The 22,893-nt window shown below is 43.9% G+C and overlaps 2 protein-coding genes and 1 long non-coding RNA gene across 6 annotated transcripts in view; 1 reads left to right on the top strand and 2 right to left on the bottom strand.

The window, feature by feature from the left end:
- The window catches only part of LOC138180796 (uncharacterized), a 120,303-nt gene extending 98,518 nt beyond the window's left edge, over window positions 1-21,785 (bottom strand). The window contains exon 1 of the long non-coding RNA XR_011173374.1: window positions 21,774-21,785. This is a non-coding gene — a long non-coding RNA (uncharacterized LOC138180796). The remainder of the gene's footprint in view (window positions 1-21,773) is intronic.
- The window catches only part of LOC138180785 (uncharacterized), a 212,891-nt gene that overhangs the window by 71,887 nt on the left and 118,111 nt on the right, over window positions 1-22,893 (bottom strand). The gene's annotated exons all lie outside the window — the stretch shown is intronic.
- On the top strand, window positions 162-22,121 carry LOC138180774 (proton channel OtopLc). Of its 4 annotated transcripts, none has more exons than XM_069114941.1 (11): window positions 162-801; window positions 1,767-1,995; window positions 3,794-4,046; window positions 4,795-5,075; window positions 13,698-13,925; window positions 15,332-15,534; window positions 15,681-15,707; window positions 16,367-16,680; window positions 17,729-17,894; window positions 18,423-18,708; window positions 18,807-22,121. In XM_069114941.1, the coding sequence occupies exons 3-11, from the start codon at window positions 3,960-3,962 to the stop codon at window positions 19,510-19,512; spliced, it is 2,298 nt and encodes a 765-aa protein (XP_068971042.1). In that variant the 5' UTR covers window positions 162-801; window positions 1,767-1,995; window positions 3,794-3,959; the 3' UTR covers window positions 19,513-22,121. The 4 variants fall into 4 exon arrangements, with proteins under 4 accessions (XP_068971042.1, XP_068971043.1, XP_068971044.1 ...); XM_069114942.1 differs by having other exon boundaries at window positions 3,765-4,046; XM_069114943.1 differs by lacking the exon at window positions 15,681-15,707 and having other exon boundaries at window positions 163-801.

Raw genomic sequence — 22,893 nt, 5'->3', positions numbered from 1 at the left:
AATTGTATAGGATAGATACGGTCCTGGAATAGCTGCAACGACATCACCGGCGTGGGACGGGTGGCGGCGTCGCAGGCGCTGTGATCGCGACGCCCGGGCCATCGCAGCAGCCCGGCAGCTCTGGCAGCAGGATGTCGATGGCTCGCGTGGCGCGCCCTTCGGGGGGTGCCAAAGAGTGTCGTCTCGGTGGCTGGTCTCGACGCCACGATTGATCGTACGTCGTCCCTGAACCCGCGCTTCGAAAACACTTTCGATTACTAGCGCAAGGTCGTATCAACAAGTTCCGGCCGTGTTTGCGGTCGTGGCGATCGTAGCGGCCGGTCAAGTCCATTTACAGATTAATATCCATAGGAAAACAATCCCCGTGGTGCGTGTTTGCACGCGCGACAACGATCAAAAGCGGACGCGTGGTGAATCGCGTGCGATTTCCGATCGCAGTCACTGTGCAACGCCGGTCTCGCGACTCGTATCGGTGACTGTGTTTCTGAATCACTCGCGCGAATCCTCTTCCCGCGGTTGTTATAGTCAATTGGTTCCGTGTTCTGTTGCGTGTGTCAGTGGTGTGGGTGGTTTCGTGTGATCCGACACACCGTTTCGCGGCCGGCCATGGAACCGCGGAGGTTCCGGATACCGGAGGCTAGCTGACGGGTCCGCTGCCGCGATCGGATGTCCGCGCGGGAGGGTAGGAGGTACCACGAGCCGCTGGATGAAAGTGAAAACGAATCGGACCGCGACACGGGGGGATGAACGAATGAGGATACATTGCGTGGAGAACGTCCGATCGTGTGAGATACAGACCCCGTAAGTGGATTTCCTGTACACTTCCCTTCTGTTCTTTTTTCCTTTTTTTTTTGTTTTTGTTTGAATGATAAATAGCAAAGATTTGTCTCTCGTATATGTTTTTTCAAGTAGAGAATGTTCGTGTTAAGAGAAACGAACGAGGTAGAAGTAGAAAATTGTTAAATAGAGCAGACAATGCTTAATTTTGCTCCTGTTTCATGCTTTGATTTACATGTCAAAGATTTGAGATAGTAGTTAGGAAAAAATCAGAAACGTTTACTTCCGTGTTCATGCGTAGTTGCGTCAATAGATTCGAATCGGACTCGACCTAATTAATTTTGTTTCCTGCCGCTATCGTCAGCTCTTAGAACGTTTTGTGTCTGATAGCGTATAAAGGTCGGCGGAAAGTGGCAAATAGGTTGCGTGCAGCCACCGTAGGCTTGTTTTCATGCCACGCGTTAGATAAAGCAACGAAACGAGCTATGGACGCAAAAAGCCAATGAACTGCCGTTGAGCATGAACGCGGATGGAAATACCTGCCTTTCCCGGCACGCGATATAAGTGACGGAAAATCGTTGCTGCGGATCGCTGGCAAACGTACGCTTCAACAATTGTACAACTTTGCCCACGGAATCTCTGTATCGATTGCCATACTTATAGCTTATTTAAAATTGTTTCACGTAATGCTACATTGTAATTCAATACTGAAACGATAAGACTTTTCCAACCTGCTAAACAGCGGACACCTTTCTTTCAAGCTCTTACAATTCCCGCGCAATTTACAAAGAGAAATAAAGTCTGCTGAAAAGAATGTAAGAAATGGAATTTGTAGAATCGTTTCATCAAAGGTAACCGAGAGGTAGAAATCGTATAAACGCGCAGTAGATCCGCACGGCAATTCTCCCAGTTATTTCCGGCTTTTCCCAACAGAGAAAAAAAAATACAGCCAGCATCTTACCCCACGCTATCTCTCCCCTGGTCCGTAGCAATATCGTGACGTGTACGGGGAGTCATTTGATGGAGAAATATTCGACGCCACGCACGCTGGCCATAAAACGTTCGAGGAACGAGAGGGTCCGACCCGGCATGGCGTTCTGAGTCTGATCCCGAACAGGAAGAATGTTCATTGACGTTCAGGCTTACAAGATCCTGGCGAAGTGGCGTCTTACTGGCCCGCGACTGGATCGCGCACAGAAAGACAAATGTTCCCTGAAGGTACGACCAACTCAACGTTTTCGATTCCCCTCTTTGAATTTTACTTGCAAAGTACTTCCATTTCCACAGCAGACGTCTGCCTCCGAGTGATATATTAGCGAGAGAAGCTTGCGGTGAAAATTCGTTATTCTTAGCTATCGAAACTACGATAATAATGTCGAAATTCGTACTTTGGTCGAATAACCGAGCAGTAATTGCACCGAATACGATAGCTAAGTGTAAGGGAAGCTCGAGTCTCTCCTGACAGTCGAGTTCAGACGAAAAGGGAGTAAGGTTTCGTGCACTTGGAAGGTCTATCGGGAACAGAATTTCGCAAGGCTAGACGTAGGTCCAGGCTAACGTGGTGCAAGAAAGTTGCACGTAGAATATCTTGTTACCGTTTTAAATAGAAGCTTCGCGTTAAGCTCTCTTTTAACATTTCGAAATAACAAGATTAAACGACTAAATATACAAGTTCCATGTTCGAGTCGCGCGATGTCATCTCAATCAGGCCGATCAAGTCGAAGTTAATTAAACGAGGCGACGCAGGAAAAAATGCTCGTTCGCGTGAACGAGATTTTTCCACGCGTTCGATCCCGCGGGGAGCCGCGAGACCGACATTTTCTAGTTTTAATTAAAGTCAGCCAGTCGGAGTCGCAGCTAAGGCAATTAAGTCGAAGACAAACCGGAGGCTCCATTGAATTTCCTAGCTTTCGTAATTAGTTTCGACGTAACTGAATCCAGTTACCAGACGCTCGATAATCACGCCTATCTACGACACCTTCTTCTATTCGTCTGACGATCGAGACTTCGAAGGCCACCCTTCGAAATCCTCGAAAATTAATGTAAGAAGTGGGAAGATCGATCGACGGACGATCGTTTATTGCTTTCAGGCAACGGAGAACTTTTCAAACCCTTCGAATGGAACAAACAAAGTACTCCAAGTACATTCCCGATCACAATTCACAGGATACTTGTTAATTTTCAACACACGTTTCAATGAATATGTCTATAATAATATTCCCAAAACATAGTGTAATTAGACTGGAAATTTTTACGCATTCGTATAAATTCGAAAATGGGAAAATGCAACAAAAACACATAGTATGCAAAAACATCTATGTAAAGTACGCAAGGTATTCGTTGGCAATAGCGTTTATGAGGTCAAATCTGGAGGAGAAGGAAAGAGGGTAGAATAAAGATGGAGAAGTAGGAATTATATTCATAAAAATACGAATTTGCATAAATATTCGCGGAATACTTACGGCACCTGCACGAAATTACTATCCCTCAATTTCATATTTTAATTCCAACGTCCGTTTATGCCTATTCTAAATGCACCAATCGTTCCGTGATTTATTGACTTACGGTAGCGTATTTTTATTCGTTCGCTGTCGAAGAACGGGGCTATTTTCTGTTCAACGGCGTTTCGTTGTCCCCGTGGCCGTTTCCAGCGAAAGTAGCACGGACGACAGCGGGGGAAATAGGGGTGAAATTTTAATTCGCGCGGACGTTTGATATTCAGAGATCCGGACTCGGTATTCACGGACTCACGTACGACCACTCGGCAGCCCTTCTTTCATCAGAGCATTTTTGTTTCGCGCCAATGACGAACGACGACGTACTCTTGTTCTTTCGCATGCTCGTTCCGCGGAAACGAGCGACAGACAAAGACGGATATAGGGACGATGACAGCGAGGATAGAGCGAGCGTAAAGAAAAAAAAGCGCGGAAAGGGCGGAAGATGATAGAACGAGACGACGATCTGTCATTCAAGGACGATTCTTTCAGGCTGCAAACTCGCTGGATTGTGTGTGCAGGGCCACCCTCTTTAGAATTCCCCGTCTGTGGAGCAAGAAGCTCGTAAAAGACAAAGGGGGTTGGTAGCACAGGGGTGGAGAGAAGGCGCTGCGCAAAGGAGACACAGGGGAGGGACGGAGCGGAGACAGGAAGAGGCGAGAAGGAACGAGAAAGGAAATAAGAAAGATGGGAGAGAGCTCGCCGGATCTCAGCCTCCGGCTCCGCCGAGGCAGTTCCGACTCTAGGGATTCCTTCTACATGGACTTTGCCCAGGTACCAATTCCAACACGATACATTGATAATCCTTGATAGATATTTTCTATCTTTGGATAGGACAAATTTATATTAATATCTATTCGCAGTCTCTTTGTCGGTAGAAAGTCTTTCCGTTACCTTTATCCACGGCGAACTTGCTGATATCTTTAAGGAAAAGATACGGGATAGGATAAATGAAAGCAGAGTGGAGAAGCAAACACTAACGAGTTAGATACCAGTTCGATAACAGCGTGACTCTGAAAGGAAATTGCCAAACGCATTGACTACTCGTTACCTGAAACATATACTTTCAAAGTTACTCTGCATCTATAGTTGAATAAAGGGTTTCATAAACGTGAAAGAAAGTCAGTCTTATACGAGAACGATACGTAAAAGAAATAATAAGAATAAGAAGTATCGGGACATATCTTTATCTTGTAGCGACACTCGACAGCAAACTTTCCAACGGTTTGTGTCCCGTGGCTTGCTACACAATGACCCTATCTTCGACTGGACGACGCCAAAACAGTGGTTAGCGCAGTTGGTTATGAACGTTCCAGACCAAGTTCGAATCCCGACACTCACAGTCCGATTATTTTTCCACAATTTCTAACTGAAAGAAGGCAACGCAAATGAAGACAAAAGTCTTATACACCAGCAGTGCCGGTCAGGATCTATCCACCTCAATCTTTTTAAGAACGCGTCTCAAACCTGAAAGCTTTAATTCTAACAATTTTTCTAAAGAGGTATTAATTCGTGTGGACAGGGCATCGACTCAGACATCGAGGAGGTAACGCGTCCAGGAGAAAACTCGGACCCGATGATGGACAACCATTTGGAAGAAACTGGGAACGAACTGCCACTGCTAGAGGACGTGATGATCACGATCCCGGAGGAAGCTTCGGAGGAGCTGCGCGAAGAGGAAGAAGCCGCGGCGATGGAGGCTGCGTTGCGAACACCCGAGGGCCGCCCAATAATTAACACGGAAGCCGAGAAACCAACGCAGCAGCAACTCCCGTCCCAGCTCTCCACGCTCGCCCCGCAAGAGTAAGTACGCGTCGGAAATTCTGCGCAATAAAACAGCGTACATCTCGTTGCGCGATATTTTAACACTAAACCTAACGACACTTGGTGTATACCTATTCCTACCGTGTGCGGTCAAAATGACCGGTGATTAAAGAAGTAATGGTTTTTATGATTTAACTTAGATATAATGTTTAATTTATAACTAAATGCATATAAAATGATGAATTTTCATAAAATTTTGTTCAAATTTACTTTTGTTTAATTTCAATTATAGACTTAAATAGAATTACACTTTTATTTATATATTTTATTTATATCTTATTCAACTTTGTTGCATTTTTTACAAATTATCTTATTATCAATTGTATATTTCCCGCGTCTTAAACAAATTTTCGTAATTTTGTAACCTTTAAAATTTTTTACTTGACAAGTTTTTTGTAGTAATGAATCTGAACTTGTTGACAGTTTCATTGCACGGTTTTTTCCCCGCGATTCTTTATATAAAAGTAGTGAATTCACTAGGTTTATAACAAATTTGTAAATTCCCTGTAAATTGGCCCCATACTGTAGATACCATTGCAAATTTATTGGTACGTAAACGTTGGCATCTTTCGTTCTTCTTATCAAATCGTATAAACCTCATTCCTCATTCCTGCTCATTGTTTTTGAAAAAAATGCAGGTTTCCAAATTTTATTCCACAAATATGAGATATCTAAATCTTTTGCCTGATATGCACCGCGGATAAACGCTTATTTATAATATTCAACTCTGATTCGGTTGTAAATAGCTTTTCATGTGCTTCCACGCTGTTTTCAGTTGCTGAAGTTTCTTGTTTATCGCATACTGAACGGTCTTCTTCTACGTTCGTTATTTTTTTTGTATAATTTTTTTTTTAAATCTTGACATTCCTAAGGTAAATATTTATCACAGAATAATACCACGTACGGAATACAAAATTATTGTCAAATTTGCTTTACTTTTCCTTTTATAACAACTTTACACAAAACGTTCTGAGATGCTTTCTGTCTGAGTTTTAGAGATAACAAGTTTAGATGTCGACTAATTGACTAACAAACCGAGATGTATTCTAGTCGAAAAGACAATAGTAAGTAAAAATATGATCTGTGACGGCGATATTTATACGAAAATATTGATGAGTATTGACCGATCTCCACTGACGGTTACTCGAGGGTGGAGTTAGAAAAGCTTTTCCCGTATTTTATAGCAATGAGCAATAACCCTAAGAAACTTCTCGACTTTTAGAATGTTTGTAACAATGGACTGTAAAAAATGCTAAATTTTCTGGCGGTTCCTTAGGATTATTATGGGCCTGAGTTGATATGTCTTGACAGCTGGTGGTTATCTTGATCGAGGGATGGATTGTTTTATGACGAGATTACGGGTGTAACAGTTGTTATTATTTGTTATTACTGATTTTGTTTGTCATCTGACCTTGAAATAGCCTTTCTTGTACTGATTGCATTTATTTTAAGAATAACCAACATATTTTGTCGGGAGGTCAAAATGACCGCTCACGATAGGCAAAGCGGAGTACAAATTTTTCTCAGAAAATAAAAGAACAAACTAAAAATATATTGTATGCTTGTTTTAGGAAAAGTGAAAAATTATGAAGCGATATGATAAAGTTTAAATATGGTTAAATTTGTGTAGAAGCCGCGAGAGCGGTCAATTTGACGGCGCTGGTAGGTTTAGTGTTAATCCGAGTCGAAGAGATCTCGATTTTAATTGGAATCCCCCGTTTTCTTTTTTCCTCCACCCTCAACGAGATCCTTCGTTTTACTTGGGAGACGCGATTTTGATTTGTCCAGTAACGCGATTCCGTTCGTCGCTCGAGGATATTTGCGGTTACGGATTGAAGGGTGTTCGGTTAGTAACTGAAGAAGAGAAAGGCAAGTAGATGGTCTGGATAAATATTAGCGTTCAGAGCGTAAAGAGGTATTTTATCTACAGAGACTAACAATTTCAAGATAGCAGTGAAAAGATCATATTATGCTCACCTTTCGCTTCCTTTTTCTAATTAGACATCGGGATTTTTTTATTAATACGCTTTGTGAAACTGAGAGGATGGTTAATGCAGTAGCTCAGGGACAAATTCATTTACGATTGTCGGCAACAAGTATTAGGACACTTGATCGTACTAGTGACGATAACAAAACTTGTAGACTAATAATAATAATAATAATATTAGTATAATTGTGTGAAACAGGTGTCGTGATGCTTTTGGCTGAATGTGCCCATTTTTATAATTGTACGGGGTCTATCAGAAATAAGCAATTAGATCTGCATTCTTTTACCTAGCCATTTCCCTATGCAGAATAGATATCAGATAAAATTTGGAAATTAAATTCGTTTTTTTCGTTACATAAACGACGTTGGTCATTCGTATACATCTTGCGAAACGTTCAGACGAAGAAGAAGAACATCGTTGGAACGAGCTATAAAGACATCTTCGCTCGAAAGAAAGGCGATTGAAATAAACCGACAACGATTAATTTCCGTCTTCGGCGTTAAGCGTCTTTCACCCTCTACATTTTTTGTCAGCAACGTTCTCATCCATTAAAGATGCCTCATACGTCTCTCGCTTGAGTTTCCTCTAGATTTGGCGAGAAACTCGAACGGGGGAAAAAAGTGGTTGGTTAAGTAGGTAAACAAAATCTCGGCGTTGGGGTGAACAAAATGCGAGATGAGATAGAAGAAAGTATTTTCAACGCGTCTGGAATACCGCGAGGTACAGCATAATTGCAGAAACGCGTAAGGAAACGACTACGAGCGTGGCAACCGATGGAAATATTAGGCCCGTGACGCGATTACCTCGTGGCAGGAAGTCTGAATTACGATCCGTCTTTGACGGTTTCATTGATCGGATACAAGGGAAGCCACCAATTTCATGAATGGCTTCTAAATATTAATAATCTCATCTAAATCTGTAGATGCTTCTTTTACAATTTCGTATTTTTGCTACTGAATATTCTAGACGTACACGCTTAATAAGCTTTTAATTTCTATAAGTTTCGATATATATTTTTATACGTTAAACGTGATAAGGGACGAAATATGCCGTGCTCGAGGTCATATTGAAAAATAATTTATCCTTTTCGTATTGTTCGTACAATTAATAAGAATCGATATGACAAGAACAAAAAATTGTAGGATGATCAGACGCAGCGTATTAATAAAAAACATATCTGGCCGTAGATAACACGCGTCGATTAGATTGACGCATTAGTCGGTGCTACATCATATTTTTCAGAGAATTGATAATGTCATTGATGGAAATCTCTGTAGATTCTTGTAGGTTATCGTCCATTATTTCTCGCTTTGTAGGTCCATACGTAACGTCACTATGTGAATTACCGTCCCCCTTAAGCGGCCACGTTACTCCTCGCCTCTTCATTCGAACGACCACCGCCACTATTCACAGGCATGGAACATTAGTCACTGTCCACGATTAACGCGCATCCCTCGGCTCCCGTGTATCCAGCAGGGAAGCGACCGGCGGCAGTTTGTCCACCGTCGACGATTGAACTTGATCGTGAAAAATCGTATTGCGAGCGTCTCCATTTTGCTCCATTAATTTTTACTCGCATGACCGGAAGCACAATTGTGAACACGTTCGCAACCGAGAGAGAACGCTGATCATGTTGAAACCGGGGTAACCTCTATCGGTGACCAAAGTCGTTTACGAGTGGTCGACGGCCCGAAAAGGGGCGAGTTCGAGACGAAACGGAGCGAGCTTTTGATCAAAGCGAAACACTGACCCCAATTTGCAAAATTGCCGCTTCTACCGGATTTAATCTCCGAGTCACCAAGAAACGAGACGTCAAAGGCGTATCGCGGCAAGCAACGATAATCAAACGCGTACGATAGTGCTTTTTCTCCTTCTTCTTGTTCTGAATATTGATCACGGTTAGGCAAATAATTTTCTCGTAATTTCCGTTATGTATTATCTGAAACGCGATCACCGTTGTTGTCTCGCGTGAATCGATTATTTATCCGTTTGGCGACGCGACGAATCGACCGATTAATTGCCGCTCGAACGGCAATTTCCATCCGATCTGCGGCAGCCGATCCGTGGATAGCCGGCCGCCTCCATTTCGTACCGAACTCGATTACTTCCGGCGGATATCGAACGTGAATTCGTGAACGCACGAGTGGCCAACGGCACCGAAGTTAATATTGACCTGTCACTTCGTTATGGCCAACGAACGACCTTCGTGTTGCTTCCATCTCGCTTCCGTCGTTGCATTCTCTTCTCTATCGTTTCTCTCCTCTCCTATCCTCTACACGTACACCCTCCTGCCTGTACGCATCGTCCAACGTTCGTCCCTTTTTCTCTCTCCCTCTGCCGCTACCAGCTCTCTCTTCCTTTCCCGTTTCACCGGAACCTCCGGTGAACCGTCCTCTCCTTCGGTCCGGACGAGAACAGGAAGACTGGCCTATTCCGTCGATTTACATGCAGATTTGATCAGGGTACACGCGCACTCGGCACCCGACTCCTTTCAAGCAAACTCAGCCAGGGCAAAGGAGGAGCGAATCGCTTCCCCCTTTCCTTTTCTTCCTTCTCCTACGAAGATCAGAGTTGCGGAAGTTCGTGATTCGAGGATCCTCGTTGCACGGTCAAGGTACGAACGAGAGGATGCCGGGGATAGAGAGAACCGAATAGGGTGCTAAAGCAATTCGACGCACTCGATCCTATTCGAGAATTTCCAAATTCAAGCCGCTTCGTTGCCGCTGTCTCTCCTTTGTTTCCATTCGACCTTCGTCTCGCAGCTTCCGCCTACTTGTCGGTACCGTTGCTTTCGTCGTGATTTCTCGAGGCAACTCTTCCACACGCAGAACGAAACTTCGTGGCATAGAACGTGGGCGAGTTCGAGCGGTCCTTCCGCGAACGTTACGCCACTGCGAATCTCATTCGGGTAACGAGCTCGCTATCAAACGGCCGCGTATCCAGAGACGATGGATACAGGCGACGAGTGGGATGGGGAGAGAAAAAGAGGGACAGCGAAAGAGAAGGAGCAAGATTAGCGGAGAGAGAGCCGCGGACTCGCGAGAGTGCAGGGCATCAGTTTGTGATGCGGGGTCCGAGAGTGTCGTGACACGAGCCGCAGGGCCGTGACTGTGCGAACCCGCTGGCGAGTTCAGCAGCTAACATTCCGTCGAGACGGTCGAGGAAACTACCAGCCAAGGTCACGGATATGCTCATCAAGGAGACCTCCCTCAGGTACTACGATTCCACCCTGTCGAGACCACGAATCGATCCGGTTGCTCCTTCCTTCCTCACTCTGTCTCTCTCTCTCTCTCTCTCTGTCTCTCTCTCTCTGTACTTCTCACTCCGGACGACTTGTCGGGAATCCTGAAATCGCGCACGCACACTGCCACACGGTCGTCTACGATTTCCGATGGCACGACGACGACAAGGACGTAGTCCTCGTATGTTTCGCATGCTTTCCCGAGGGGGATTTCGATCGATCGTTGAAACGCGTCGAAATGCTCGAGTTGGAAGTTGTTTTGCGGGTAGACCAGGAATTTTGGGTTTCCATTAACGCAGCAGAGAGCAACGCATTCGATAAGAATTACGAGCGAGAAATTAATCTTATTAGTTTGGAAGTGACACTTCGTCGTATCGATCTCGAAAAGATTACAGTCGATCTATGTACATATTATCATTGCCTATCACAAGTACGAACACGATTTAACGTGAAAGAAACTAGATAACGAAAGTGAGAAGAAACCTGATGGCAAAAAAGCTCTCGACCACGAAACGTTCACTGTATCGAGTCGAGCCAACCACGACCCTCCTCGAACGTCAAAAGCTTATGCTCCCCAGCCGACCGGAGAGTTCGCAATAATCGTAGAGATAAAAATGCGTGGCGCCTGGCGTTCGCGAAAACAGCTCGGGAAAAGTAGGGAAGAAGGGGTGAAAAGCGTTTAGCGAGTATTTACGTGGCGAAAGTTTGGTAGCGAAACGATTAAAAGGAGGTCTTTTCTCGTGGCTCGAGTCCGAGCACGTAAAGAGAGCGAACGAACGAACGAACGAAGACGAGGAACAGATTCCTGAGGGATATCCTAAAGGGGCGGCGGAGTGGCGGAGCCACCGAAACAAGGGTGAGCCAGTCCCTGAGTCCTTGAGCCACGGATACACTCGTGCCACAATGAGGGAACGGTACTCAGCCACTGAATCAACCCCTCGGTGCCCTCTTGCTCCCTTCCACGGGTTCCCTCTCGTCCGGCAACACCCTCTCGCGCTCCTCTGCTTCTTCAACACTACGTGATTATTTCAAAAAGCTGCAAGCCAAGAGACGAGTCATCCTCTCTTTCTCTTTCGCGCGTATTCCATCCTTGGTCGACTACCTTTCCTCTCACGTTTCTCTTTCACGGTGCGTGGAAACGCGCTCGCGCGCACGCCCAAGCAACCATCTACCCCAGCAATCTCTCGAGTGAAAAGGACGAAACTCTTCCACGTCTCTCTCACTGCCTACTATCAGCCTCGTAGGGGTAGGTCGCTTTACGCGGTACCTCGTTTACCTTCTTAAACGCGCGGAACAACGATCTCCCGGTTTTGGATATATTTAAAGAGGGGTTAGCGAAAACCTCGCGGATGGATGGCTTTCATGAAATTCGCTTCGTCAACGTGTTCATTTCAGACGCGTAATTCGCGTTCGGATATGTGGAACGACAGCTACTAGAATATTAAATAACGCTCGGATATCGGGGATCTTTCGGAGGATGTCGCGAACCGGAATACACCATCTGCGGTGAATTTCGAATACGAAAATAGACGTTGACCTGTTTCCAAAACCGAACTCTTTCGTTAATAGTTAAGCACTCAAATTACTCCATTTCTGCCGATCACTTTGATCAAACTTAAATCTATTTATTTTACTCGAATATTTTCGCCGTTTCTCGTATATTCTAAAATTGGTTTTCCAACGAGTAGCTCCGTTTACGACGTCTCGAAAATTCTTTCTCGCGGAACGCTTGCAGAGTGGTTGGGGGTAAATCAAGCTTGCGGTAAATTGAAATTTCGCCCCGATACGTCGACGCAATATCGCGACGACGCTGGCAACGGTGAAAGTGCATTTACATTCCATTTCGACCGCCAAACGTATATCTATAAGTTGTCGTCGTGGATTCCATAGAAACGAGTAACGTGTTTCTCCGTTTCTTCGTAGAAGACAATTGCAGCGAATCTTGAGGCCGGCACGTGTGTGAGAAACGGCCGCCGGATCGGAGGAGGGATTATCATTAGATAAACGGCCACTGGTTCGAAAGTCGTCGCATTAATAACGCTCGCGAGACCGTCCACGCTCTATAGTAGGTCTCTTCCTGCAGCCAGTGTCAATGTGACGTGTATCAAACGTTACGACACCGTGTTGACCTTAAATTAGACGCGCGAAACCGTTTGCGGCCGGAGCTCCCCTTTCAATTCCTCGAAACTTTTAGTTAGCAGCCGTTGTTACGTTGCGGCCAGACTCATCGGATATTCAACATTGATTCTATCAAAGTAGCAACGCGTTAATTATCCGCTTGTTCTTTTTCCTTCTTTCCTTCTTTTAAACGGATAACGAGAGAAAACGAATTTCTTGTTCATAGCCGTGTAGTACAGGTAGAATAGCACGAGGAGAGCGCAATCGAGCAAATGGGAAAACTCACGCCCACTTTAATTACTGGCGTTCGCAGCGCGTAAGAAAAAGAGAAGAAAAGAAAAGAATAAACTAGAGAAACTAGATTGGAGCAACGCGTCGGGATCCAGAGTTTCATTAAACGTGTTGCGTGGTGAAAACAGGTCGAAAAAATATTTTTCCCCGGCAACGCGCTTAATTACTTCTTCCCGTGTTAGCGCGACCGCCTTTGAGCCCGAGAACGTACTCTTTAACTTCGCGTCGCCTTTCTTACGATGGCTGGAGTGGAAATTCTCCGGAGAAACTGACGACGTCGCGATACCGCCCAGTGAAAAGTTTCCCGGCCATTTGTCGGCGCAGTTTAACGAGTTCGAATTGGCGGCGAGTAACGACAGCCAGTTTCACGGTGACGAAGTTCGGGCCGCGTGCACGTTTCAGACGACCCGCTAGCACTCAGGAAACTCGCTTAAACGTATTACGGGGGCAGGGCGCGAGTCCGCTCGAAAGAGATAAGCACTGGCGTCGAATGCTTTCGGGATAAATTGCTTTCGACCGAGCAAATTCGTGTGGAACGAATGAAAATTGGTAACTGGGGACCGGGACTAGAATGAAAACGGAAAGAACGATCGATTCTGATTCCCACGCACCAATCAGCGTAGGTATGGGCTGATTAGAAAAAATTGATCCGTTCGTTTTACGAGTTCGTTGGATGGAAGAATTTCTTTTCGACGATGGATAAGCGTAAAGCTCGATTAGTACACGTTAGTATCGATAAGTACGCAATCACGACGAGTCGAAGTATCTTTGATGATGAAAAGAACATTGAAATCACAGGTAATTACAGGAACGACAAAAAGAACGAATCGTTTTACCGATATAGTTCAGGTACCTCAAGCAGCGTACCTTGTAATTATCTACTACCGTAATTGAGCCGTCGATACCAATGAATCGATCGGCCAAGGACAGGATAGAAATAATGAGGAAACACGGTCTGTTCAGCTGGCCAGGATTGCCGGCTGCACTACCGTCGCCGGCTTCACCGTCCGCGGTAATCGTTTCGCCGGAAACGCTGTCTAGACACAGCAGCAGCTCACCCTCCCGCGCTCACCGGCCACCCCAGTTCGCCCTGGCTCTACCATGCTCCTCGCAGCCGATTTCCGCGGTCTGCTATCCGGCACCGACCTTCCTCGATGTCGCCGAGGACCGGAAGTGGAAGAAGCTTGGATGGTAAGTTCTCTATTTACGTTCCTTTCTTTCTCGCTCTCCACCGAATCAAATTGGATTGTTTGTTCTCTTACGCAGTGAGCTTCGATATATTCAAACCGATATAGATACTGACTATTGAATCATATAGTTCTATAGGATTATACGGTTCCATGATCCGAATATAGGGAAAGACAGTGTATACGTATCAGCCATCAATTTATAGCAAGTTGACTTATAATTTTATAGCTGTAATCTTTTAATCGATAGTATTTTTGATACAATGCAGTTATTGCTCTTTTTGGTTGTATTTGGTATATTTTGTCTAAGGACTGAAAACGCAATACCGGCTTTATGTTTTATCGCGATGTCGCACTAAATCGATTTCCATACCTTCATAGTTGTCAATTTAAAAATAAAAATTCAGAATATTCAGCGAAATAACGAAGCAACGAAAGGAACATAAATCATGAACATTTATGTATGGATATAACACCGTAGTAATTGATAAACTTTTCTATTATGATTCTCCTGCGAATTTTATTTCTAAAAAGAAGAAAAATATAAAAGATATTAAAATTGCGAATAATCCGATAACGAAGAGCAGTAGAACGAATAGAATAGAATATGGAATATAGGATATAGAATACAGAATGAGAAAGGCGTTACAATTTCTTTGCTGAGAGGTATTGTAAATTTATAACCATCAACGAGTCGTTCTATATCGAGCACTCTCAGGTGCCTATATCGAAAATCAGTGGAATGTAATGTCATGGCGTGGAAAAGTTGAACGTGTACGATTAAATCGGGTCATATTCGCAGTTGAACGTTTCAAGCGTCCCATTAGCGCTTGTGCACCGATCGACCAAAAGATTTCATCTTGACTGATTCCAATTTCAAACGAATTAACACGAAGGGGGAGAATATATGCCGGTCACCACGGAAATTTCACGTGATCCTCGGGGTTATCCTGACCGACGTCTGCACCGCAATTACCGGTACTTTATGAATCAAACACACATACGCACGGTCGAGCACACGATTACTCGTAATTGAGCCAATTCTTACGGGGGTGGATGTATTTGCGGCCGATGGTATCTCCACTGACGCTTCCCGACGTTGCATTCCGGGGCCTCGACGTTTCCTTTTCGTCTGGCTAACGTTCATTTCGCTTGCGTTTTTTCAGTCGATCGAGCTACAAGCCTAAACCGAAGGAAAAAGAATTTTCTCGTATTCGATTTTCTGTACACGCGCGATAGGTACGCATTTCGAAAGATGAACGACGATATCCGTAATCCTGGTGGAACGCTCGAAGTCGAAGAAAGTAATCGCGACAACAGGTAGGGTCGGAAATAATCCAATTTCCCCGGTGGAGAGAAATCCAATGCGTGGGCACACTCGTTCAAGCACAATTTCCGTTTGTTGCACAGTGACGCCCTGGCAACGACTTTTAGCGCTCTTTACGGAAAGCTGCTGGTCGTCATGGGAATCGCTTTTCCCATGGCTGAAGTAATATCCACCTACATACCGCCATCGTTCTACGAAGGATTCTACCTTTACCTCTACTTCGGCAGTATGATCTTTCTCGTCTACATGTACGCCACGTTGCTTCGCGACGGCAAATCCAAGTCAAGTAAGTCGATCGCTGTGATCGCACGAAATTCTTTCTTCTCCGTCTTTTCTTTCTTTTTCTTTTTTTTTTTTTTGGTTGTTTTTTTTTATATCCACGACCAGGGATATAAACGAGGTCGAATGAACACGATCCACTTGACGTTTCAGGAAGGTCCGCTACGAGTTGTTTTACGAGTAGGTAATTTCTTTCTACACAAGACTGTTATGACATGAACATAGGTCACATTACGCTAACTTAGGCGCTTGCCTATCGATTTGTCAAAAACAGCCTGCTTCTTACAAAATTAATCCTTTGCTCGTTGTGTGCATTGCGAATCCCTTCACATGAACCCTCGCAGAACTTTAATTACGCCATTAGCTATGACCTCGTAACTTCATACTAAACAACTAAACGATACAATAGCTAAAAACAGTATCGGCATATCGTTGTATCGATTACAGCATTTATATACCAATTGATTAAATCCAAGTATATTAAATTTATTTCCTACCATTTAGTAGTATTTTCATGCGATTACACAAATTTGACGCTATGAAAATAAAATATATAGTACCTGATAAAGAAACGCTTCATTGGAAAATAATTAAGCATGCGCCAATGATTTCTGTAGTCACTCGACATTTCTACCCAAACGTAAAATGAAAAATAAGCGAATCGGAAGAATGTCAGAGTGCAGCGTTAAAGGGTCAAAGTATCATTGCGTGGCAATGGCGAGTCGGGCATCTCGCGCGCTAGCTTTCAACCCGCTTCCGACGACGGGAAGCAGCGAGCTGAGCCCCGTTAAAATCGCATTAATCTTAACCGACCGATTACCATAAATTTGCATGAGAAGAGAAACGAAAGGACGTGTGCGACCTGGACTCGTCGCGATCGTCGAGCGGCGCCGGTGGCGACAGCGATGTTGCGGACACCACGTGTCCGCACGTGACTGCTATCAAACCAGCTCAACACTACGGAAGCTTTTATCTACGAATGGGTGCGGTGGCGTTCGGTATCGGCTCGATGATCTACTCGGGACTAGAATTTGGCCAGTACTTCGAGCTGGAGCAGAACACCAAGTGCCACAACATCATGCTCGCCCTCACGCCGGCCACTAGGATGGCGTTCATCTTCATACAAATGTACTTTATATTTCTGAACAACGAGGTGAGTATATTTTTACTGATATCGAAATTGTATTCAAGATTAACCCTCGTTTCACTGATCACCATGCAATCGACAGCTGATCCTGTATGAAAATATATCATACGAGATGTTCTATTTTTCACCGTTTCGCTTATCTTCGAGGAATCGCAAAAAAAGATGCCTTTACGTTCATAACAATTAGAAAATTAAAATCATTTACGATGACAAATTCTCAATTTTACCATGTCATATAGAGGAAAGCTGCTGGTCGTCATTTACAATGTCTATACAAAGATTGTAGAAGAAGTTTGTAGTTAGAAAAAGAAGACGATTTAGAAAATTGAACGTTTCGTATGTTGGCATCTAGCGTGTTGTTATGGAGAAACGTAAATGTACGGTGGCTGGATCGATGGCAAACAAAATCGTGGCCCATCTTTCAAGCGTTAAGAGGGGATAAGGGAATCGCAGCGGTTCGGTTCGTCGTTTTTCACGCAAAGATATTGCGTAAAAGGGGATGGTTAACTGAAAATCAGCAGGGGGATCACTGAGTAGGTGATGGGACTAAAAATAGCAGCGGCATCGATGATGCAGAGATCGGTGCGCGGCACGTAATGAAAGAGCAAAAGCGTCGATGCAAAACGAGAAGCTTGTCTAGAAAGGCTAATGAAACGGAAGGGTGAACAACCCTGAAACTAATACTGAAACACGAGTTGTCCTACCCTGGCCGGCTTTGCTCTTTCCTTTGCCTCGCGACAGATGAATATTTCTCGCCACACTCGACCGCTTTTCATTGAAACTTTCCGTGGAGGTTTCTCGATCGAGAGAATTCCCATCGTTCAATTATCGCCGATCGTTTAACATCCCCCTAAATACGGTTTGAGTCTTTTACAACGAGAGAAATCTGATTAATAATTATCGAATTATCCTTATCGAACGTCTGACCGATACGTTTGCGATTCCCTAGCCCTGCTTCAAAGATTATTTCTCTTTCCTTAATTAGATGTACAAAGGAAACTCTCGTTCCTTTCTACGAATCGCTGATGATGTTAATCCGTGTTCTCTTTGACAGCAAATGAAAGTTTATCGTCATCGGGTGGTTGCGCGTTTCGGGCTGATGCACATGATTGGAACGAATCTGTCGGTCTGGCTGAGCGTCCTTGTACAGGAAACGAAACACGAGATATTGACGTTCTACAATCCGGAGAACAACTCGTTAAAGATCTCCCACAGATTAGGTACGATCCATAGCTGCGTACGGGCAGTAGCTCGAAAACCCTAGTGATAACCTTTTACGCGTATAGTACGAAACATTTTGAAATTTCACTAGCACTGTAATAAGAGTCGATACAGTTTAAAATTAAGATTACGCTATACTTAGAAGCTATAAGATATTTAATGCGAATGTATTTTATTGCACAGAGATGACAAAATTATTTAAACGATCAATCGTTATTCAGCGGGACCGTCTGGGACGCTTATTACACGCTGAAGATGATTAATCATGCTGTAGATATACGTTTGAGCTAAATATTTTGTAATTTCTACATTTCCAGACTGATATCTGATAACAACTTGGCAGATGAAATTTTAATACGTTTTACATAACGCATACGATACATACATAAAAGATTCCTATTAAAAAATATTCGAGTACCTTCGTTCGTCACTGTATATGTACATGTGTCTGGATAATTATGTCGTCTCTCGAGTACAACGAAACCCCTAATGATATCGAGCAGAGAATCAAGTTGAAATTAAATTAGGTTCGAAGGCCAATCTTAATCTTGGGGGACATAATCACTACCACCATGGCGAGCACCTGAGGCTTCCGAGAGGTCTGAAAGGGCCGCATCACATGTTCGAGTGTCGTCGAACCAACATAATGGGATCGTTAGTCCAGGACGCCAGTCCGTTTCTATTTCCTTGCACGATCGAGTACAGTTTAATTTGTGCTGCGATTCTATACGTAATGTGGAAGAATATATCGAAGGCGGCGTTTTCTCAGCCTAAAACACCTCCTGGATCCCGGCATCATGCTCATGCTTACAGGTAAATCGTTGAACACAATCGAAGACCATAATAATTATAAATATACTTCTATGCGTTCGTCACACGTACAAGCTCTGACTTTACTTTCAATTTCACAGGAGATCGCCGCATCACTACAGCGTGGATTGTGCCCGGGCGCACAAAGGTCTGTTCGTGGGCATCTTGATCCTGGTGCTAACGATCATCTCGCTAATTTTATTCTTCGTGTTAATATCGCGGCCAGAATTGGTCAGCTTCGCCGTCACCGAAGTGAACGTCTGCGAGTTAACGTTATACGGAATGTCGACGTTGGCCACGCTGATAGGGATGTTCCAGATGCGAAAGCTTCGTTACGACGGCACCCGAAACCTAGAACTGGACAACATTCTTCTAGTAGCCGCGCAGACGGGCATGTTCATTTATTCAACGTTCACGATCATCGGCGCCCAGTTTACTCTGGCCAAGCACACGATCTTGGTGCTTATTACGGCGTTGGCGAGCGTTGTGCAGACTACGTTTCAAACCATCTTCATTTTGGACGCGTCAAGGAGATCTGTCGTCACTGCGAAACAAATAAGGAGGAAACCGGGTAGAGAGATCGTGACGTTTCTACTGGTGACGAACCTGGCGATGTGGGCGATTAACACGTTGGAAAAATCGCGAGCGGAATCGCACCCGGTGCAGTTGCATTTTTACGGCCTGTGGGCGTGGACGATCATCACGCACGTCTCGATGCCTCTGGCGATCTTCTACAGGTTCCACAGCACCGTCTGTCTGTGCGAGGTTTGGAAAAGGGCGTACAAGGTGAAACCAACCTACATGTGACGTAAGGGGTCTCGTGAGGTCGTGTACAAGACCACGGCTCCTCAACGACCGAAAACCTTGCCGGGCAGGCTGGATGCCATCGCGGAGAACGATCCAATTTACTTCATGTAATCGCGGAGAAAAGTCCTCTTTGTGAGCTACGTGGTCCAAGGTCGACGTCCTTTTACCTCTTCTTCGTCGAATCCTCGTCCTACGTCCCTGAGGTGTTGCAAAAAGCTGTCGATACAATTTACCAAGTTCACTATGTTAGTCGAGTATGCGTTTCGAGGCGTTATGCGTTGTTTTAGGTTGATTTAGACACGTTATACGTTAACGATTTCACGTTAGTAACGCGTTAAAACGAAGCTCGACGAACCGTAGAGGAGAAAGTGGTTGGCAGCCGCGTTTGTTTTCGATCGTCGAGAAGTTGTGTTATTTATTATCGTTTAGATAATTGTAAGAAGCTTTTATCTCGAATCGTCGTCGCGCTAAAAAGAATCACGATGTATATACGCAGTTCGTACGTGACGAGATTCAGGAATGAACTGCGAACGAACGCGCAGACATTTTGAAATCTTTTAATGGTAATCGATTTAAGGGAAACAAGTAAACGTGTAGGAAAGAATGGAGGCACGATTAACGACGCACAATTTTTACCGAGGTTAGATGTTAGACGATTAGTCGCTTAGAATCGTCGAAGCAACGACTGTTCCTTCGATTTTCTCGGGAACAATGAGATTTCTGTTCGATAAGTAAGCGTTAAGACGATTTTCTACCGATCAAAATAGCGAATGAGAGAAAAGAGAGAAAGGCAGCGAGTGTGTGTATACGAAAGAATGAGAAAAGAAAGAAAGGTCTTTTTTCTTTGATCGTAAACGTTCGTAAGACTGAATTCTAAGCAACCTTAGGACGATGGTTAAGGTGATAGAAGAACGATTACGTTTCTGATGCAAGTCGACCAAAATCCGCGTTAACCCAGAGAACCCCTGATCGATCTGTCCTTCGATGTTACTCGAATACTCTCACGGATATCCGTCTTCCACGTAGTACAAAGCTGCAACTTAACATAATGTCCCTGGTTATTCGAATGAATAATTCAAAAAGAGAGAGAGAGACAGAGAGAGAGAGAGAGAAAGAGAGAGAGAAAAAGAAACTAAAAGAATAATCCAACGATCGAGAGAAACAGATTACCTATAGCGAAGTCCTGACTGAACAACTCGAATAGTTTTTTATATTGTTACTACGTAGATGCTCTCGTCGTAATTTTTTTACTCGAAGGGAAAGTGGGTTTGAAGGAATAAGTATAAAAGTCCAACGCGTCTGTCACGATAGTTGTACAAAGTAAATGTATAGTCTGTTTCTCACGATTTTATGCGGCAACGTCTCGCGATCGATCGATCGTGCGCATTTCGAGGAAACGGAAGCCTCGAGAGTCGAGCGTGCGAGCACACAACGTTTATCCTATACAAGTCCACTTGAATCACATCGAAATTGCAAGCCTTCAACGGTTCCTCGCATGGCGTTGCACGTTAGTCACGAATCTAAATTCGAAATATCGGTTTGTAGAGAGAAACGCGGTGAGAACGAGCGAGAGGAAGGGGGTTGGTCTCAGTTTTAAACATAGCACCGAATCGATGCTTCGTGCGTTACTTCCAACCGTTTCAAAAAAAGAAAACAAAAAAAAAAGACAAAACAAAAAAGAAAGAGAGATAGGTACGTTTGTAAAAAAGAAATTCACGAGATTGTTAAACGGTGGCAATAATGCAAAAGCATCGTCCCGTAGATTCCCATAGATTTATCACGCGAAGTGATAGAAAGAAAATGTTAAGATAAAAAAAGAAAAAGAGGAGATAAGATGAAGATAACGTTCGAAGGAGGAACAGAGTACAATGGCGAATCATATCATTAAGCCTTAATCCGTCGAGTGTGCTGTCCAATCTCTGAATAATTAAAAAAAGGAAAAAGGGGTATCGAAGAATCGCGATCGACCGCAACCTTGAAAGAATTAGCCGAGACGACCTGCTCGAGTGTGTTTCATACATTTTCTGCTCAACGGATGGTCCCACGAGGAGAGACCGAATGAGAGAGTCGTACCGATCTAATCGATCGGTGTACGATACTATTGTTCTGCGAGAATGCCCGTATGCGTTTGTTTTACCGCGTGTTGTGTGAGACGACTGCGTGACGATATGTGCGTGTGTCCCTTGGGAACAACTCGACGAGAAAAAGAATGGTCAGGAGAGAGATAAAGAGGAAACGGGAAAGCGTCGAAAGCGTAAAACGTTCGGTAGAGACATTTTTAGTAGTTAAACGCGTGTTTGTCGTGCGATAGGCGCTTTTTTTTTATTCTTCGTCGATAAACGATCACACTTTCAGCGATACTGGAAATCTAAGCTGCATAGTTGAACCGGTTGATTCTTTTGTAAGATGTAAAAATTCGACTGTGAGGCGGCTGTAAATACGGGGTTTCAAGATAGAGAAAAGAAGAGAACGTAAGAAGGATAAGCGAAGAGAAAAGATAAGAAAATGGATCCTCTCGGTGTTTAGAGCTAGTTGTGTCGACATGTTTCTTCCTATATTATATATAATATATACACATATATATACAAATATAAATATATTTATTATTGCGTTGTTCTATTATAATATTTATTGTATTATCAGATATAGGATTTACGCGCGACACGTTACGTTTATTGATCGGGGCTCGTGTCGAGATTCATCCCCTAGCACTTTCTCACTTTGTCCTTTCTTTTCTTCCTCCTTTCTATTTACTCTTCTTCTTCTCCTCTTTCTTCGTCTTTCGCATCGTTGTCATTTGCAAAAATTGAAAAAAGCTTGTCAATTTCTATTCCATTTAAGTTAATCTACGTGCGTAACGCTCTTGATATCGTGTTGAAAACGGCACAAGCGATCTCGGCACGAGTCTTAACCGAAAATCGAGATGAATTACGAAACGAAAATCGGAGGTAAGTCACGATGTGCGCAATTCGAAATTCGAGCAAGGGTGAACGAGGGAAAACGATACCCTTCTATGTCACGTCTCTAAACTGTACTTTTTCTATGTCCGCATATTCTAGTTCCTACGCAATGTTTGTACTCTTATACCCTTTGTACTATTTGTACCTTACGAATTGCAATACACTCGTCCGCAATAATAACTTACTTTCGTTCTTTGCCACCAAGCGTCTATCGTCCTGTCGCTATTAAAATATTTCTCGAATATGCACGTACTTCGAATAATGAATCCAAGATACCTGAAATCTGAAAGCATTTACCGTGTCCATCTACTCTGCATTTGTAACAGTCAGCAAAATTACTAAGACGTCACGAACGTAATATTCAGATGAATATTTTTTCTTCGATGCTTCCTTCGCTGATGCGGGCGGTTCTATCTGCAAG

The sequence above is a fragment of the Bombus flavifrons genome, chromosome 6 (assembly GCF_040668555.2).
Source record: "Bombus flavifrons isolate JBK064 chromosome 6, iyBomFlav1_principal, whole genome shotgun sequence".
NCBI lineage: Eukaryota > Metazoa > Arthropoda > Insecta > Hymenoptera > Apidae > Bombus > Bombus flavifrons.
This window is presented reverse-complemented; position numbering and strand designations above follow the sequence as displayed.